We start from the raw sequence: 19,085 nt of genomic DNA, 5'->3' as shown, positions 1-19,085 counted from the left end.
AATGACAATGTTGGAGGGCCTTCACAAATGGTTCTGGGAAGGGCTGGGCAGGCTTCACAATCAGCCATCGTGTGATTTGTGCCTAGGCAAACAAAGCAGAGGTCATGTGTGTGTCCCCTCTCCTAAGAGGCTTAAGCACGTCATCCATACACATTTTTCCAATTCATTATTAATACGCTATCATTATATTCCACTGTGATCTTTTTGCTTTTCACTGTCAGCGGGTTTCTGCTGAGTTGAAGTGGGTATTCCCCACCTCTTATAGGAAGTGGGCTCCACCCAAAATTAAAAAAAACAACAAAGATCTGAGCAACTGATGTAAAAATAAAAAACAACTGAATTCTCTAAGTGAACATATAAAATAGGTCAAAGTAAAAAGTAGAGGCTTTATTTTTGTATTTGTCTAGAATAAATTTGGTTTGAATTTGGTTGATATACAGGAAGGCACAGCGACATATACAGTGCCTTGCAAAAGTATGAATCCCTTTGGCCTTCATTTTTCATGTTTTGCAGCCTCAAAACAAAAAAAAAAATGCAAATAAAAACCATTGTGCATAACTATTCGCCCCCCAAAAGTTAATACTTTGTAGAAACACCTTTTGCGACAATCAGAGATACAAGTCACTCTGGACAGGATTGTCCTCCTGAAAGCTGAACCTCTGTCCTAACCTCAAATCACACAGAGTGTTGAACAGGTTTTGCTCAAGAATAGCTCAGTATTTAGCACAATCCATCTTTCCCTTAACCCTGACCAGTTTCCCAGTCCAGCCTGCTGAAAAACATCCCCACAGCATGATGCTGCCAACACTATGTTTCACTGTGGGAATGGTGTTCTTCAGGTGATGTGATGTGTTGACATAGCGTTTTCTTTGTTGGCCAAAGTTCAATTTTAGTTTCATCAGACCAGAGCATCTTCCTCCATGCATTTTGGGAGTGTCTTTAAGAAAACTCTTCCAGTGTTACATCAGGTCTCTGTGCTGCCTCTCGGATCAGTGCCTTCTGTGCCCGGTCATTGAGTTTTGGTGGGCTGTCGTCTCTTGGCAGGTTTGTTGTTGTGCCATGTTCTTTCCATTTGACTATGATAGATTTCGTGTTGCTCCTGGGGATCATCAAATATCTGCATATTTTTTTATAACCTACCTCTGACTTGTACTTCTCAGCTACATTGTCCCTCACTTACTTTAAGAGTTTGTTGGTCTTCAAGGCATTGTTCAGTTTGTGATGGCTCTTGCTTAGGTGTTGCAGACTCTGGGCCTTTCAAAAATGATGTGTATATGTGCTGACAGATCATGTGACACTTAGATTGCACAGAGGTGGACATCACAGATTATATGACTTCTGAAGGTAATTGGTTGCACCAGAGCTTTCTAATTGGCTTCATAATAAAAGGGAGTGAATACATATGCACTTGCAAATTTTCAGTTTTTTATTTCTAAAATTAGTTTTTTAATATATTTTTATGTAGATGTATTTCTCATTTCACTTCACCAACTTGGACTACTGTGTTCTGATCCATCACACCAAATCCAGGTTTAAAAAAAACATTTATCTTAATGCTGTAATTAGGTAATATCACAAAATAGGTAAAAATCCAATAGGGGTTTTATTTTAATTTTGAGTTGACGGACCAGAAATCACTGACATAAATGTGACGCTTTACTGCTCTCTATGCAAATCAAATTAATTAAAAAAACAGGACACTTGGATTTTGAGTTGATTCTGTGTCGTCAGAAAAGCACTCACACCTGCAAGCAATCGATAAGCCTGTATTTGTAACAACATGGAAGGATCGCTAGAAAACTTCTCTTGGAAGTATATTTTCTTATATATCTTATTGGGACTGACATGATTATAGTCCTCCCCTTCAGTTAGAGCAAAAGTAACAGTAACATGGCCTAAAATGAAAGCATATTTAAAAGAATCCATTAAAAACAGGAGTTAGTTTATGCTTTATCAGCTCAACAAATGCGATCAAGATCGTATCTGGCCCACGGTGACTAAAACGTGATGCAATCACGCCATCTAGTGGGAGGTTTCTGTAGCAACGTCTGTGGCAATCCTGGAATCTCGACAAAATGGAGCCCGGTGCTCGGCCATGACAAGTTCGTCCGCCGCATCTGCAATTGGGAACTCACAGTTATCCATGTGATTTTAGTTTTTACTATCACATTCTACGGAAGTGCATAAACACCGACATTTAAAATGTCATTAAACACCTCATTGTATGCTGTTCATTATCAGGATCACAAAGATAAAAAGCTGGAGGTGACTTAATACTGATATTATTGCTTCACCATCAGGCTTTTATTAGACCTCTGTACATGTACTTGAGTTGGAGGTTGTTACACAAGTTTACGGTTTGGTTCAATGAGAAGTCTTTAAGTCTGAAGGAGAGGAAAGAAGCTTCATCTTCCTGTTGGTGTTATGATGGACACAGTAGCATATAGAAATAGTATTTAATAAAAACTGACCTTATGCTAGACTGAACCTATTTTTGTGTTGATGCTAACAAAAGTAACATGTTGGGTACATCAGGTGTCAGCATCATGCTGAAAAGTCTTTTACGTCTTGTCTATTTTAAGACTCATACAAAACATTGAACACTTATCTTTTTCACTCACACTTGTAAACAAGTTACAATCAGAAGCTAATAACTTGGACCAGAACTGAACCTACACTATACTTTTTTTTAAATTGACAATCCATGGGATTTAAACTCTGACCTCATAATTAATCGTCATATGATAATTTTTATCACTGTGCAATGCTTTTTCTAGCAGTAAGACCAATGTATTTTTAAAAAGGATGATATTTTAAAAATATCTTCAAATAGCTACTATATGTCTGTCCTTCTGTTCATCGCTCTATTGTTTAAACACAGACAACTTCAGATTCTCTGTTGAAGTCTTTATCCCTTTTGTTATCTCAGGGTCAAGGTGACCCAGAGACCCAAAAACAAATGTGTTGGTTCAGTTCTGGTTCAAGTTATTAGCTTCTGTTTGTAAATTGTCTGAGTGAAAAAGACAAGTGTTCAATGTTTACTATGAGTCTGAAAATAGACAAGACGTTAAAGACAATTGAGCATGACACTGATACCCGATGTTGATACATGTTGCTTTTGTTAGCATCAACAAAAAAAAGGATCAGTCTAGCATAAGGTCAGTTTTTATTAAAAAAAACACATTTTTATAAGCTTCTGTGTAATCATAACACCAACAGGTAGATTAGGCTCTTTCTTTCCTCTCCTTCAGACATAAAGAATTTGCATGAACCCAAGCGTAAACTTGTGTAGCAACCTCAAAATCAAGTACATGTACGTCTAATAAAAGCCTGATACAAAGAGATGACACAAGGGTAAACACCTTAAAAATGAGTTAAACACTTACATTACTATTTAGCATACTAACCATCCAGCAGCTATTTAGTTAGTTTTTAAATGGTTAAAATGAGTTCCCTGTGAGTTTTTGGGGAGAAGGAAACTTGCGACCTTTCTGTGTGGAGTTTGTATTTTCGTCCTGTGTTACCTGGGTTTTCTCCATGCACTCAGGTTTTTTCCCATACTCCAAAAACATAGTAGTATAAAGTAGTAATTGAGACAAAATCGTGTAATGTATCCTGAAGATGTCGTGATTTTTTGTATCAAGTGTGGACGATGTAGCTGGCCCCTTGCTTGATCGCGTTTCCTGCACAATATAGAATTTTTTCCCCTCAACATGCTGACTTACCGACAGAAGCACAACCTGTTTATGATTACTGCTCTTTTCTCATATTGACTTGTCAACCAACTCAAGTCAATAGTAGCTGTGGTTAAGCCAAGATAAAAAAAAGAAAAAGTAACAAAAATGTCACCTTTAGCGTAATTGACATTTCTTATATCCGTCTTTAACAGATGTGGAGGCGTGGCAAAGAAGAAAGACAAGCGAAGGCGGATGAGGCTGAATTAAATTGCTGACAGGAGATGATGGTGAATAAGAACTCAGATCTCACTGGTGGAAGCACATTGACTAAGCAGCTGAAGTGTTGTGCTTCCTGCAACAATTCCATGAAAATGGCCACGGTATCGTGACATTTTTTTAATTTGAGCAGGAAACAAGTGAAATGGTGGTTTATTGCATATATATATTATAATCACTGTTTTACTCAGCCCGATATTTTTTTGTTCCTTCTGCAAATTCAAACTTGTAACCGTCTTTTCATACTTACTGGACAATAGACAGTGTTTTTTATGATTTATTACCCGTATGGACTTTACACCAACGGTACTTTTTATGATGACACGTCAAAGTGGCCGTCACCAGACAGCTTCAATATATTATACATGTTTATATAAACAAAATCAAGCAGATCTAAAGGTATCTGAAGAAAAAAAAGCATGAGGCAGCTTTGAGGAAAATTCCCAGGACTTTATTTTATTAAGAGAATTTCAGAACATAAGAGAGGGACCAGACACCTGCATTGTGAGAAATTTCCAAATTTACTAGTTAAAAAAAATGCATTTAGAAAAGCTGACGCAACAGCGTGGATGGAACTGGAGCTGATTTTTTTTTTTCTTCTTAATCGTCAAAAGCAGGGTCATCAATGAGACAGGTCGGAGGCATCACTGTTCCCGGAATGTTTCACATGTTCGTCTTCCTCTTTCTTATGGACAACACGCTTTTTTTTAAACACTATTTCAATGAGGAAAAATAAAACACGACCATGGGACAGAAGCAAAGGGAACTCACTGCACAATAAAAAGGTCTAAAAAGAAATCTCCCACGTGAACCGTTAATAAAACATGGGGAGTAGAGAGGTGGAGAGGGGGTATTGTGGAGGGTGGTGCGGTCAGGGCAGCAAAAACGCAAGAATACACAATTCACAACAAAGCCAATCTGACGGGGACACACTTTCTACACCAAACAAGCTTTCGACAATCATGAAATGCCATTTAAAAAAGATTTTAGTGTGTTCATCTTGCTTGCAGACACTTGATATGACCACTGCAAATCTGCAAGGCGCTCCATAATCAGCTTAAATTTGTGCTAAAAATCTGTACGGATACTTATAAAATCATTGATAAAAATATTCCTCTGTTAACAATACGCCTTGGAGGGAAACCATGTGAGACTTGGAGGGTGGTGGGGGGCTGGCTGGCTGACTGACTGGGGCTTTCAGGACGACAGGCTGTGAAGGAGAACGCTCGGGCAGTGGTGCTACTCTGACTTGGCCTCCTCCTTGGCCCCCTCAGGAGCTGCCTCCTCCTGCCGGACCAAAAACAAAAGTGAGTTCTAAACCTAGTAACCAGAAGATAGAAGTGGTTCTTCCTCTGCAACACGCACCTCGTTGGTCTTGGCATCTCCATTCTCAGAGTGGTTTTCCTCGTTGGCTTCTGCCTCAACGTTCTCCTTTGCCTTCTTAGTCTTCTTGTCCTCCTTCTTGTCATTCACAGCTTTTTCTTTCTGTGAGAACAAAACAGCGACGATTCAGAGGAGTTAATCACTACCTGACTTTAATTCTGATTCTGCTCTTCACCAACCTTAGCTGCCTTCTTGACCTTTGGCTCGGCTTGCTTGGCTGGTGCTGGTTTCTGTCAAAGAAATAAGTTGACATACAAAATAAGTATAAAAAAACGTTATAAATGAAACAAATTTAAATGATAAAGTAAATAAAAGGTAAATAATTAAAGACAAATGGTATGGTGTTTTTAAGAAAACATAAAAGTTAACTGCTGATTTGATAGAATTCAGTTAAAAGCAGCATTTTAGAGCAACTTGATAGCGACCATAGAAGACTTAAGTATTCCAAATCGACTAAAGAATATTCTTAATGACTACAATTTATTGTATTTTTATATTGAACATATTTAAACTCAGAAAAGTAAATTAACAGTCTGGGTACTTTTGAATGTGTATTTTGAATACCTGTCAGCTGATATATATATATTTTTATGTTTAACATCTAAAAATAAAAATGACCTACATACCTGTAATTTATAATAATCAAAATACATTTAAATGTTTAAATCCTCATGGAACATTTAAATACATTAATGTTTTACATTTATTTGGAATAAAATAAGTTTTGAATATACTGTGTATACAAACGTTTTATAAAAATGTTTGATTTAAATCTTATATTAGAATGAGTCGATTAAATAATCAAACATTCTTGTTTAGGCTATGTAACTTTGCAGGTTTGAATTTGAATTCTGGTTACTATTACCATTAGTTTTGGGGAGTGAGAATTAAGTAGTTTTCCCTGCTCATTTCCATTCACAGATATATACACTTGTTGAGATTAAGTTTAACCTTTAACATTAAGAATAATGAAACTAGCAAGTTTTAAGAGTATTGTTGAATCGTTTTGTAATGTCTACAACCTTACCGCTGATAGCCGAGCAGATCTCCTCTTGGGCTGAAAGGAAGCACACATTAGCACTTGGTGTATTCAGGTTTGTAGTCTTGAAGCCAATATCACAGTAATATGTAGAATTAGTATTAAAAGTTAATTATAACGACAGGAATGTTGGGCGATTGTACTCGACCCACTCTTACCTCCTCCTTCTCTCCTGCTTCTGCTCCCTGTAGAGAAAATAACAACATCAATAAATGAATGAAACAAAAACAATTATAACTATATTAACAGTTAAACTGTTCAGGTTCATAGGAGGAAACTTTTGTCAAGCCATTTTTCACTTTAATCCCTTTACTATAGGCACAGTTGAAAAACTTTTTAGACTGAAGTAGAATGGTGATGTTTGTCAAACTACAGGTAGTTTTATCAGGTTAGTGGGCTTAAAATGTAGGAGTACATTTAATTTGCTTGATGGTTCACCGAGAGTGCTGCCATGTGGCCCTAATGGTGCAGATTTCGGGGGACAAGCCCCGGCTCAACACCCAAATCCCCCATGTCTCCCCCTCTCATTCAGGGCCCGCAGCTCAGATTTGAACGCTGGCGCGGGAGAGGGGGAGGGACCTGCTTTGGGCTCACATGCGCCACCCAACGGCACAGCTGCGCAACTGCGGCCATTTGGGACAGCGAACAAAGAGAGAAAATAATAAAATGTATCAAAACGTCGCGGCGAATGTTCGCTTTTGCGATCGGAATGCAAACAAAGGACACCGTGTTATTTTATGGCGGTACTCCGGGTCGGTTTAGTGGCGAAAAGGCGATACACGAGCCGTTTTGTTCTCGGTGGCTCGGCGACGACGGTGGACAAGAGCTGCAAAGCATGGCTGCTGCTTGTGCTTTAACTGCATGGAGACCGAGACTTCTGCCTCTAAAGGACGGCGGCGCCAACACGATAAACTCCTTCCACAGCTCACATTAGCGAATCAAAATATTCACTTTTACATACAAAAAAATCCACGATATAAATACGAGCGAGGCAAAAATCCTCGTCGATATATTTTCTTTGTATATGCCGTTATAATTTAGTAATGCTCAGAATGGATGTCTCCACACGCGATTTTAATTTACTCACGCCTGATATTAAGCACGGTGTGTTGGTGGATACGTACCTTTCTCTTGGGCATGTTGATCTCCTGGAGATTTCTTAGAAAACAACTAAAAAGTGTATTTTTCCTCAGTGCATGTGAAGGCGAGCGTCTCCGTTATGCTCGGCAGTGTAGTAAACACACTGGAACACCGAGGAGAGTGGTTGAATGGGGGGAGGGGTGCGGCCAACTGCGTGATTGATGGGCGACTCGGCCAATCACGGAGCGCCGTCGTGTGCTGCGGAACACTGTGGATTTTGGAGCCGGTGATGTTCAGCGGGTTTACAGGCAGGGAGATGGGAGGACACTCGCGGGGAAGAACGCTCGCTTTCTGGATGAATGCATCTTTCATTTGAACGCTATAAGTCGTGTGCCACCCATACACATCTTAACCTCAACAACAGGGGGAAAGCGCCACTCCAGCTATCTCTTTCTTATTCAGAGGAGATTGAAAACCACTTGAGTCCAACATGGCGCCCAAGTCCTTTCTTCACCATTTCTGTGCCGGTTCCCTAAACTCGCCTCAGAGGACAGCCTTGTGTTATTCGCCCAGACGCCAGCATGGGGCAACAAAGTCCCTCTAATAATGGCGGCCCACACAGCCCCAGTGCAAGGAAAGTGCTTTTGAACACACAAATGTAACCACTTCTTCTTCAGGTGCAGGAAAGTGCCAGAATGGCCAGGAAGTGAAGAATAAATGCAAAGCGAGTTGTTATTTAGTGTTACAGTGCAGAAGGAGAGAGAGGGGGAGGGAGGGCGAGAGGAGGCGGGGGAGGAATGCGAGCTCCATCCAGTCTGGGCGAGGAGCGTTTGCGCAGATAGTCTGCGCTGGATCCCTCAGACGAAGAGCTCCTGAGCACCGGGCACAGAACCAAACACCGCCTGCTGACCGTCTGCACGGAGCTCACAACCACCGAGGCTTTCCTGGAGCACCAGCACCCGACGACGAACATGGTGGTCAAAGTCTACATAGCATCGTCCTCCGGCTCCACTTCAGTGAGTGCTTTGTTGTGTAACTGTACATAGAATTAGAGCATAAAGTTTTATTCAAGGATTTAACCTCAAAACACAGTGTGTCAGTCACAGATGAGAAGGAAGTGAAGCTGGGATCAGCATCAGGGTTTCCTTTGATTTTCTGCTGTAATCTTTGGAAATAGTCAATGGATCTATACACATTTTGCTGTGTCACACGTAGCCAGGGTTCCAAACAAGACTTATATCTGGTATTGTATACAAGGCAAGACAAAGCAGATCTATAACTTGTGACTGACAGGTGATGTTTGAAGCCAGGATGAGTGACAGCATTCGTTTTTATTGTTTTGTAACTGTCGTCTATAATGCCTGTGGGTGATTGTTTAATCTGACTAAAGTATCAAGATATATCACCTAAGTAAGATCACAGTTAGTATTTGATATATTAGAGTCTGCAGTCTTGACTGACACAGCATTCAGTGCGTGACAAAGCAGGTTTGGGATGCTTGTCTAGGTTCAGCTATGCACACATCTAAGTTGACATGATGCTTGTGGATGTATGTTGTAGTGACAACAAACACAATCCCAAGTAGTTTATGGTTTTCTAAAATAGTAGGTGCCACCATATTGCCTTCCATCCATATCTGATGGAATCTAATTTCAAATCTGTTGAGTATATAATGTGTTTTTGTTACCTAACATTGTGTTTACATGCTACCAGCTAAAAGTGTATTTGTTCTCTGTGTTGGAGGGCAAAAAAGATTTGACGTGAAAACGCGGATATATGTTTAAAAGCTGTAGCAGACTAAATGGAATGCTGTATGACAGTGCAGTTATGGTTGCTATTTGTTTTAATTTGGATCACAAGGTGTTTGTGAAAGGATGATGACCTTTATTGTGTCTTAGTGTCAAGATAAGCTTTGGATTTTTACCAGAGTAGTTTTTTTTACATATATCTATTAGCTCCAAGCACATAATATTTTAGATTCTTGGATATAAATATCATTGCTCTTATTGGATACTTTGCATGTGTTGGAAAAATGGAATTCTACTCACCAAGGTTGATTCATCATTCAGCGCTCTATGGCTAACCAAGCAGGAATTTACACTGCAAGCTGATCCAGCCAACAGTCCAATCATTTGAAAAGTATTTTCCTTCTCAAGTTGTGACTCTAGGAGAAAAGAAAATGCCATAGATTTAGGGGAAAAAGTGATTGATTTGACGTGAAATGCTTTGGAGAAAGAGTGGACATGTTTTTTTGTCCAGAGAAACATGCTGAGGACAAACGTTTTAAGATGCTAAATTTGTTAATGCAATTCCGAAACAAAAAAACAAATCAGTTCTTAGGACCATTTTCAATACCACAAGGATATAATATTTTTAATTAACCTGAAAATGCAAAACATAACCCCTATCTCAACATATTTACAAATTACAGACCCACATCTTAACTATTTTAAACAAAACAATTGTGCAAATAAAAACCTTCAACTATGATAAAGTAGTGATGAGTGATGAGCAATTTGAACAAGACTGTTTGTTTTGTTGTAGAGCAGACAGAAGTAGCTCTTACGAAAATCCCTGGTTGATGGACTAAACTTTTTTTTGTAATAATGCAGATTCATTGGTTGCATGCTGTATTTAGTCTAAAAAGTGTTAAAATAAATCTAAACCTACCATGAGGTTCAGGTCACATTAGCAACAATTTACTCCCACTGAATAGCTTGTTAATGTGGCTCGCACACAGAGAGTGACTGATCTAGCACATGGACTCTTTCAGACCTCAAACATTACTGTAGATTACATCATTAGCAACAATACACTGCATCACTGTGCTACTCTGAAGTCAGTGGTTTGGAGCTTTTTCTCAAAAAAAACACATGACTGTTTCATGATCAGACTATAAGCATCCTTCTGCTGTGGGGGCTTATTTTCAATTCCTGCTGTTAGAAACACTGCAAATGGCTTTCACTGTAGCCTGTGTTGTTCGTTTGATGACTACCTTTGTTAGGGAAGTCATTCTGTAAATATTTATCTAATGGCACACCCTGGCTCTGATTAATAAAAAACAAAAGTATCTTTATTTAAAAAACTCCATTATAATTCCAGAAGTTTCTGTAACACAAACTAGTTCAACTTTTTGATGTAAAGCCGGCTAGGAGATTTCTTTGTTTGAAACCTTTTTATTGCTCTATTGCTTGGAATAGAGTCACCTGTGTAAGATACAATAGTAAAAGTCATTTTGAGTGACCCTTTTGTAGTAAAAGCACTTCAATGTTGCGCAGATTTTCTCGGGTATGGTTTAGGGGATACCTATTTAGGGTGTTGGTCTTTCACATTTTAAAATGAAGCTTGCTCTGAATGTTTTGAAGAAAATCTGCCCAAGCCATTTTGTGCATTGTTTTAGTGCATTTTGTCCTAAATTGTATTCTAAGGATTGATAAATATTCTTTAGCCAAGTGTTTTTATTGCTTCTGAACACCTGTTCCAAGGGGTTTACAATCATTTTAGTTCATGTATTTTAAGGTAAAGTTGAGGGGAATCATCCTTGTCTGGGAACATGTTTGCTGAACATGACGTAGTCAACTGGAATTCAAGGAATGTTTGATAATTTATAGTAAGTGAGTAATAATTGACTACAACTTTCACAAGCCACTCTGTGTATATACTACTATAAGCGTAGTGCCACATAGTGTAAGTTTTATGTGTGTTTTAAAAATCTCTACATGTGAAAGTCTGATCTGCAGGAGAGTTTTCCTCTAACCTCTAAGCTTGGTCTGTAGAAGGGTGCAAACACAGAGGCAGTGTTGGTATTCAACAACAACTTATCAGTAGAAGTAACATTTATATTATTACCCGGTTTCTAAAAATGCATTGAAGTGTTTGAAAGTTTTTGCACGATACAAGCAACCTCCTGCATGCTACAAGAGTGTATGTTACAAGCTTTTCAACTCTAGGTACATACGTTAAGGGCCTTGTCTTTGGTAATTTCCTTGACTTTTAGGCAGCAGTTTAAGGTTCTGTGGTGACACCATATATGCAGACATATGGGTGGAGGCTGCTGTTGTTTAACTTCCAGTCGGGTTAACTGCCCAAATCAGGATGATCTAATCAGTCTTTATCGCTCACAGCCACACACTGTTTACAAGTTAACTCGACTCCAGAGAAATGCACATTGATTTCAACACACATTTCCTACTTCTGGGCACATTGTTTCACAGCCATCAAACTTTGGTTCTTTGGAGGCACCTCCCAAAATGTATCAGTAGTATCGAAACACGCTATCGCTTCTAGTGCCAAGTTTCGCTAACCAGGAACAACTCACTTGGCTTGATAATGCTACCTGTGAGTGGTTGTAATGTTTGGCTCGGCGTTATCAATGTGAGATAGAGATATGGCAGCAACGGTTTTATGCGCACCATCCCTATGAAGTATAAATTTACTATAAGGATAAAGATAAATACGATGACAATTAAACCCTAGTCGATTCATTAAAATTGACTTGCATGATTGTCTATAACTATTAAAAGAAACTGCTTTATCTGAAAACAATCCGAAACCTTTGTCAACATAAGGGTGAGTAGAAAATGAGTGAAGTTTGGGTGAACTATCACTTTAATGTTCGCATGTGTTATGGTTCTGAGAAGGCTAATATGCCACTGTGCAATGCAACATATGCAAAACATAATCATGCCTAAGACTGACAACTCTAGTAGTCCGCAGCCATCCTCTTCTCTTCATTCAAGTCTGTCTGTGAATGTTACACAGCTTTTAACCCTTGTGTTAAGGCCTAAAAACAAACGTTATTGTTTTATACTTTATGCTGCTTTTTTGTAAAAATGAACAACCTTCCATTTATACATATGCTGTGGTGGATGTCGTTCATCATGAGCCAGGGACAACACAAGTAATAAAACAATTACATTTGTTTACATTTTATAACTTCAATATGGTTGTTTTGAAGCTAGTATTAATTTACCTGGGTCGACAGTGTTCACCCTATTATATTTATCCAAGCCCCAGAAGATTGTATATATCTATGATAAATCAATCCCTTCAATTGGCAGGCAATCTTTACACCAAAACTTTGACCTTTCTCACAGACTGATCCAGACTATTGTTGAGGGCCAAACATGTCTACTATCCACAAATAACATGATGTCATCAAATGATAATATAGTTTCTTTCAATTCTGATCACAATTACTTTCTGGCTGTTCTTTATTGTTTAATTTTACATATAAACATAGTGCTTTTGTTTTGTACCGTCGTCAAAACAAACCAAAATCATTTTAATAAAACGTATACGCTACGCACATCTGTGCTTCGAGCTAAATGTATATTTCTTGTGATTCATTCATCCCTAGTCGGCCTCCTGAGTCATTCTTGTCAAAGAACAGAGGTAGACATATTGTTTCTTCTTCTTTTCGACTACAATAGAATAGACTCTAAATTCACAAAAGTCAAGTACAATAAATGGTAGCCCTGCAGTTACAGTTTGGAGAAGACGGCGTGTGGCCAGCTCTTCTTAGAAATGTTGCTTGCTGGAAACAACACATGCTTAAGGTTGACTGAGTTCTATGTTGTTGTGCAGGTAAATTAAACTGCAGTAAATCATCATTTTGGACAGGCTCTGATAAGGTTTAGATCTAACTATCTGAGGCAGTGCTGTAAGCTGGTCTTGGATCTTTGCCCAGCATGAATGCATTAAAAATATCTGATAATCTAGGACTGTCCTTGTTCCCTTATTTCCTTAATCTGCCTGTTTTGTTGGCTCCTCGGATAAGCTCTCTCACAACCAGACTGGTAGTTTTGTCAAAAAGCCAGCTCCAAATCGTCCTTAATCTTTTATCTTTCATACACTATGACCCCGACTATAGTCTGACAAAGAGGTTAATCATTAGATTGATGATCATAATGACTTTTCCACAGCGGTTACTGTATCTCACGCCTAAGACTTCTTTTTTAAAAACTGTCTTGTGTCTATTTTTTAACAATCTATGTGGTATTTTCATCTGTTTCTAGTGCTCTTGGCGACAATACAGGTCATTGTGATATTTCTGAAACTACTAAACTACAGACTTGACCTCGTGACATGAATTTTTTTTCTACTTTTCCCTGAAGGAGATCTCCAGAGGGATTAATAAAGTGAATGTGAACATGAAACTATTTTGCATTTGCATTCCTTTTTTCAGTTTTTTTTTCAGTTTTATTCATCATTTATATTGTGTGCTTTTTAGAAAATAGCCTCTTCATGGCAGAATGTAGTTCTTGCTGCTGTTTAAAGCTCCTTTTAGCCACATTAAATGCCTTGGAGGGCCAGATTAGACACATGATGTAGAAGCCTCGATTTTAAATTGATCCGGAGCAATGAAAGTAATATCAATTCTGCTTGGTAATACCACCGAAAAAAAAAAAAAAAAGAAGAAGAATTTGAATGTGACCAACCACTATTGGAGAACCACAATTGTAATTGCATGAATGTGTGTGTCTGTGGGCGCAGCTGTGTGTCTTCTTGCTGCAGACCTTATTTGGCTCTTGTTTTACCTCCTCTAGAGTTGCACAGGGACCCTTGTTTCCGTCTGTCCTTGTAGGGGCATCCTCCCTCATGCACACACCCATCCAAATCCCAAAGGACAACATTTTTATATAATCACGCCCTCAAACGTCCATGCTGAGAAAATCGGATCGTCAATGTGTACACAACAGCGTACGTGAAGCATGTGTGAGAAGCGCTTGTGATCGTCCTGCGTTGCGCAATAGTGTCTTGTGTGACCTTTGAAGTCAGAAAAGTCTCGCAACAACGTTTTTTAGATGAGCTTGTGGTTCAACGCTAACTGACAACTTCCTCTGTCGCCCTCTCAACTTCCTTATACTACAGATCAAGAAGCAGCAGCAGGATGTGATTGGTTTCCTGGCGGCCAATAAGATCGAGTACGAGGAGTGTGACATCGCTGCCGACGAAGACAACCGCAAGTGGATGAGGGAGAACGTTCCCGAAGAGTCCAGGCCAGCCACTGGGAATCCACTGCCGCCACAGATATTTAATGAGAGCAAATATTGTGGGGTGAGGCACACGCACACACACACGCACTCTGCAGCACGAGTTGTTTGGAATGACCCTTTGCATCATGTTCTGACACTGTTTAGTTTATAGTGAAAAGTGACAATAATAACGGTTGAACCTTTACTTGCTTTACTCTGCCTGCCAATATAGTGTCTTTCTATGGTATTATGATTTATCATTAAATTATTAATTATCAATAATCCTGGAAGTCTCCACCATCAATAGACTAGAACACCTGCGCCGGGGGGACACATGCAGCCCTTTGGCTGTATTCATTTGGCCCTCAAAAGGGCAGAATAGAAAATAGACATTTGTTTTTCCAGAGAGATAGATTTGTGGCCAAGAAGTACTGAGTTTAGTGGTATCACGAATTAATTAAAATCTTTAATTCATCTTTGGCATTTCACCCAGTTTAGCTCAATTTTACACTATATGGCACTTCACCACAAGATCCTGAGTTCCAGTCCCGTCTAGTCCTTCTCATTTTTATGTGATTTTTAAAAAAACTCTTATTTTGATGTATAAGTCTCGTGAACAGACATTGTTTTCTTTTTGTTTAAACATTATTTATATTCTCACATTAGTGACACTAGGGATATCACATTGTATTTGGTTAAAAATCACTATTTATCACACCAATGTCTCTTATTGAGACTAGTACCTAAATGTTATTTACATGCACCATCAGACAGAGGGATACTTTATGAAGTAACTTTAAAACATTGTCATGATGAGAGACTTACTGCATCTTGGAGAGAAATAGACTTCAACCAGGGAGAAAAGAATCTGTAGCGGTAAATAAAACACATAATGTCACATAGCTACAACCATAATCATTAAATAACAAAATGTGAATTTATTACCATGAAAATTTGCTGATTTACCTTAGTTGAAAAAATATCAATTGAACGATATTATTATATACAGTACAGTATTATCATCTTAGGGCTAAATGCTGATTCTGTTATTTTCCATGTGTAAGCTGAAGGTTTATATTAGTTAAAGTCAAAACCTGATTCATGGTTGTCGTTATTGAGTTTCAGAGGCAGCAGAGTAAATGATCGACGTCCTCACAGAAGAGCGTAAATACAGTTGGACAGACGACTGACCAGCGTCTCTGAAGCTTCCTGTTTGAATCACTCGTGCTCAGATCTTGATGATATCAAAGCAGCAGTGAAGTGGCACACAAAGAGATGTTAGAGAACTTAAGAGACGAGGAATGCCCTGGACAAACCTACCTATTATTTCCATACTTCCATTTTTGCACACAATAAAACCTGCTGTCAGATGGTCTGACCAGACCTTGGAGAGATAACAAGAGCGTTGCAGACTGGCCCGTGTGCAATTCGCTGCTCGCCTCGTTGCCCTCCGGCTGCTTCAAATGCTATTTCTTATTATCATTCCACTTGTCGGATTCCGGTTCAGTAGAGGGACTCCTCAACCTCTCTCTGTCTCTCTCTCTCCTCCTCAGAACTACGAGACCTTCTTCGATGCCAGAGAAGACAATGCTGTGTATGCTTTTTTAGGTCTGACCGCTCCGCCGGGCTCCAAGGTAAGATAAATGATTCAAGACTTCTTCTTTCAAAGCTGCATCCCATCTAGAATCCCAAAATTGAGTTGTGTTCTGTTATGATGACCAGCAGAACACTGACAGGTTCTTTGCTGCCCCCTTGCGCTACTTGTTTGCCTCCCCGGAACTGCTGGTCACCATAGAAACAAAGGGGGTTTCCTCACTTTTTAGCCTAAAAACGGTCTGATCATCACTCTTGTCTCCACAGGAAGCTGAGGCACTCGCCAAGAAGGCCCAGCAGTAGTTTGTACATGACCCCACCTCAACCCCCAGACCTGTCTGGAAGAGATTCCAGCTCACACCACACTTTATTAATGTTAGCATTTTTGTTTGACCCAGATGACTAATCTTTTCAGCTGTGCCTTGTCAGCTGCAGTCAAGGGAGGCCCCTCCCTCTTAACTCAGTCTGCTATCACCCGTTAGCATGGACAGTCAATGTAGCTTGGACAGAGAACACCTCCACTCCAGCCCTTGAACATCAGACACCACTAAAATCGCCCATCTGTGTGTGTTCCTGCCAAACCTGTCGCCAAAATTGCTGCACTTTTTTGTAGTCCAATTGATCGAGCCTGTTGTCTTTGTTGTTTCTTTTATATTGTACTGATGCTGTTTTAATAGCAAACCTTTTTCTACGAGGATGTACAGTATGTCCCGACACTCTGTGATGTTTTCTTTTTTGCTGCAAGCAATCTGTTTTTGACTTCCCAGTCTTAACTACCTTTAATCTCCCAGAAATAAAACCAAGTACAAACCTAAGAATTGATTATCTTTGTTATTGAACCTGAAACATTTAACTAAATTATTTTGTTGTTTTGGTTTCCATCAGGCACTCTGGTTTCCTCCCACATTTCTGTGCTGATGAAGTTGTTAAGCCGAGTGGTTGTTTGTATGCATCTTAGCCTAATTTGCTGGGGTTGTCTTTAAGTATTTCATTTTCTCTGTGGAATCAGAATAAAAGTTTTCTGATTCTGAAAAAAATACATTAACAAAATTAGTCGATATTAATAAGCACCTAATACAACTTTTCTTTTAAAATAATTTAGAACTAATATATTGATAAATGAAAAAACATCAATTAGAAATAATCATTAAAAAAGATGTTCTGGAAAAAAAGTAAAAGTTAAAATAAGAATTATTATTTATATCTAATCTCTTTTTCCTTCCTTTGTCTTGCAACTCCGCCTCTCCTATCAGGTGTATGGGGGAGCCACTTCTGGACTGTGTCCCTGTACTGTCAAAAGTCAAAATATACAATGGAATACATTTTTACAAACTTAGAAATTAAATCTGTTTTCATAATTGCTTAATCTGTTGTCCTTCTCAGTTGAAAATGCAGGCTAGACAGCATTCTCCAGGTCATGCTAACCGGATGTGTCCCTGCAACCAATTCCAGGCGGGTCAAGCTAAGCAGATAAGAGATCAAATGTATAGTTTGCTATATGCATAGCTATGTAGAAGACAATGAAATGAAGAAAATAAGTTACTCTTAAAAATGGTTCACCATCTTTGTACGGACTGGTTCCTCCTTTAGTATTTGCTTCACCTCCATATGCAGCTCTGCTAGCATCGTCATGATTCTTTTGGCAGCAATGTCTAAAAAGGTACAGATCGACCAATTACATCGTTTAGAACACTTTTCATCTCACAGATGTAAGACAAAGTAGAGTTACAAGGAATATGTTACTCAATTGATAATGGTTAAGAAGTTGATGAGAAACTTGCCTTACATGATCCGGCTTGGCTCCTTACTGCAGAACATTCCCTGTTGTGTTTCAGGAGCTAAATCTTAAAAAATACACAGCATGAAATTACACGTAAATCTTGCAATATATTATTCTATTTATTTTCATCAGACTTAAATCATTTATCCAAAAATAATATAATGAAACTATATAACAACAACTCAAGACGACACATTCCCAAATGTTACCCAAGTTTGTCTACCATCATTATTCAGTTGGACTGACTCTGCCAAGCAGATTCCACTTAGGCAAAAAATGTAAGAACAAAACACTTGTGTTTTAACTTGGACAACACACTTAGAAAGTGAAGTGGTTCACTAAACATTATAATACTGGCCAAAGTGCTGGGCAGTTTCTGAGCAGCTTCCTCCAGAGGCTAAAAAAGACATAAAAACTGTAAATGGTTTTAAAAGTTATTGAAGTCCATTTTAATAAGTAATTGTATACCTTTCCTTTATCAAGGGTTGGTACAGAAGCATCTTGGTTCGACACTCCTAAGTACTGCAATAACAAACAGGTAGAAATAGATGCATTAATACTTGAAAGTAAGCGTAGCAGTTGAGGTCACTACTGACAGCGTCACCACTGTACCAGGAAAATGAATAGCTGGTGGACTGGAAAATCTTCTCTTTGCAGTACTGGATTCTGACTCCCCATCCTACTCCAAGCACACAGGATTGGGCCTTGAAAATAAAAATATAATGTTTTTATTTATTTTTAATTTTTTAATCAAGGAAAAGCCTTGATTTTCAGTAATATGCTGAATTATGAGTTACTCGGTTATGATTTGAAAAACAATGATGTAGTACTTGAGGATAATAATAAATATTATATTTAAATATAACAATTAATAACATGTTATAAGGACTCGTTTCTGCCACAGATGTCCAACATTCCCGCCACAAATGCCCCTCCCCAACACCCAACATCTATGTCTAATGTCGCATCAATGTTGATTCAACGACAGATTTTCAATGTTAAAATGGTGACAGTTATTCAACATTGAATCAACGTCAACCAAAAATAAACTGACTAAAAATCAACATTGAATCAATAATATTTGCTATGTGGGTTTTGAACTTTTTATAAAATATTATGTTGGAGATGATGCAACTGTGTATGTGTATGTGCGAGTGTTGGCTGACAATTTAAACTTAATGTCAATGGAAAAGAGATCAATAATCAGAATCAGACGTCATTGCCAGAAATGTGGGAAAGTGGAAATGGTTAAATCACATGCAGCCATGTCCGCAGAGCCA

The 19,085-nt window shown here is 38.7% G+C and overlaps 2 protein-coding genes across 2 annotated transcripts; one reads left to right on the top strand and one right to left on the bottom strand.

The window, feature by feature from the left end:
* Positions 1-4,382: 4,382 nt before the first annotated feature.
* On the bottom strand, positions 4,383-7,656 carry hmgn6 (high mobility group nucleosome binding domain 6). The gene is made up of 6 exons (XM_087798603.1): positions 7,500-7,656; positions 6,534-6,560; positions 6,364-6,393; positions 5,516-5,566; positions 5,319-5,438; positions 4,383-5,240 (listed from the first exon to the last, which is right to left on the bottom strand). Exons 1-6 carry the CDS (start codon positions 7,512-7,514, stop codon positions 5,193-5,195), a joined length of 291 nt encoding a protein of 96 aa, XP_087654729.1. The 5' UTR covers positions 7,515-7,656; the 3' UTR covers positions 4,383-5,192.
* Positions 7,657-8,275: 619 nt separating this feature from the next.
* On the top strand, positions 8,276-16,843 carry sh3bgrl (SH3 domain binding glutamate-rich protein like). The gene is made up of 4 exons (XM_087798602.1): positions 8,276-8,471; positions 14,329-14,514; positions 15,986-16,066; positions 16,293-16,843. The coding sequence occupies exons 1-4, from the start codon at positions 8,427-8,429 to the stop codon at positions 16,326-16,328; spliced, it is 348 nt and encodes a 115-aa protein (XP_087654728.1). The 5' UTR covers positions 8,276-8,426; the 3' UTR covers positions 16,329-16,843.
* Positions 16,844-19,085: the final 2,242 nt, after the last annotated feature.

The sequence above is a fragment of the Callionymus lyra genome, chromosome 9 (genome assembly GCF_982586985.1).
Source record: "Callionymus lyra chromosome 9, fCalLyr1.hap1.1, whole genome shotgun sequence".
NCBI classification, from domain to species: Eukaryota; Metazoa; Chordata; class Actinopteri; order Syngnathiformes; family Callionymidae; genus Callionymus; species Callionymus lyra.
Note: the sequence above shows the minus strand (reverse complement) of the source record. Positions and strands in the feature narration are given on the sequence as shown.

Coding starts and splice junctions, on each gene's coding strand:
- sh3bgrl (XM_087798602.1), top strand. CDS start 8,427: ATGGTGGTCAAAGTCTACATAGCATCGTCCTCCGGCTCCACTTCA. Junction 14,515..15,985: donor ATGAGAGCAAATATTGTGGG/GTGAGGCACACG, acceptor TCTCCTCCTCAG/AACTACGAGACCTTCTTCGA. Junction 16,067..16,292: donor CCGCTCCGCCGGGCTCCAAG/GTAAGATAAATG, acceptor TTGTCTCCACAG/GAAGCTGAGGCACTCGCCAA.
- hmgn6 (XM_087798603.1), bottom strand. Junction 5,567..6,363: donor GATCTGCTCGGCTATCAGCG/GTAAGGTTGTAG, acceptor TTTCTTTGACAG/AAACCAGCACCAGCCAAGCA. Junction 5,439..5,515: donor AGGTCAAGAAGGCAGCTAAG/GTTGGTGAAGAG, acceptor TTGTTCTCACAG/AAAGAAAAAGCTGTGAATGA.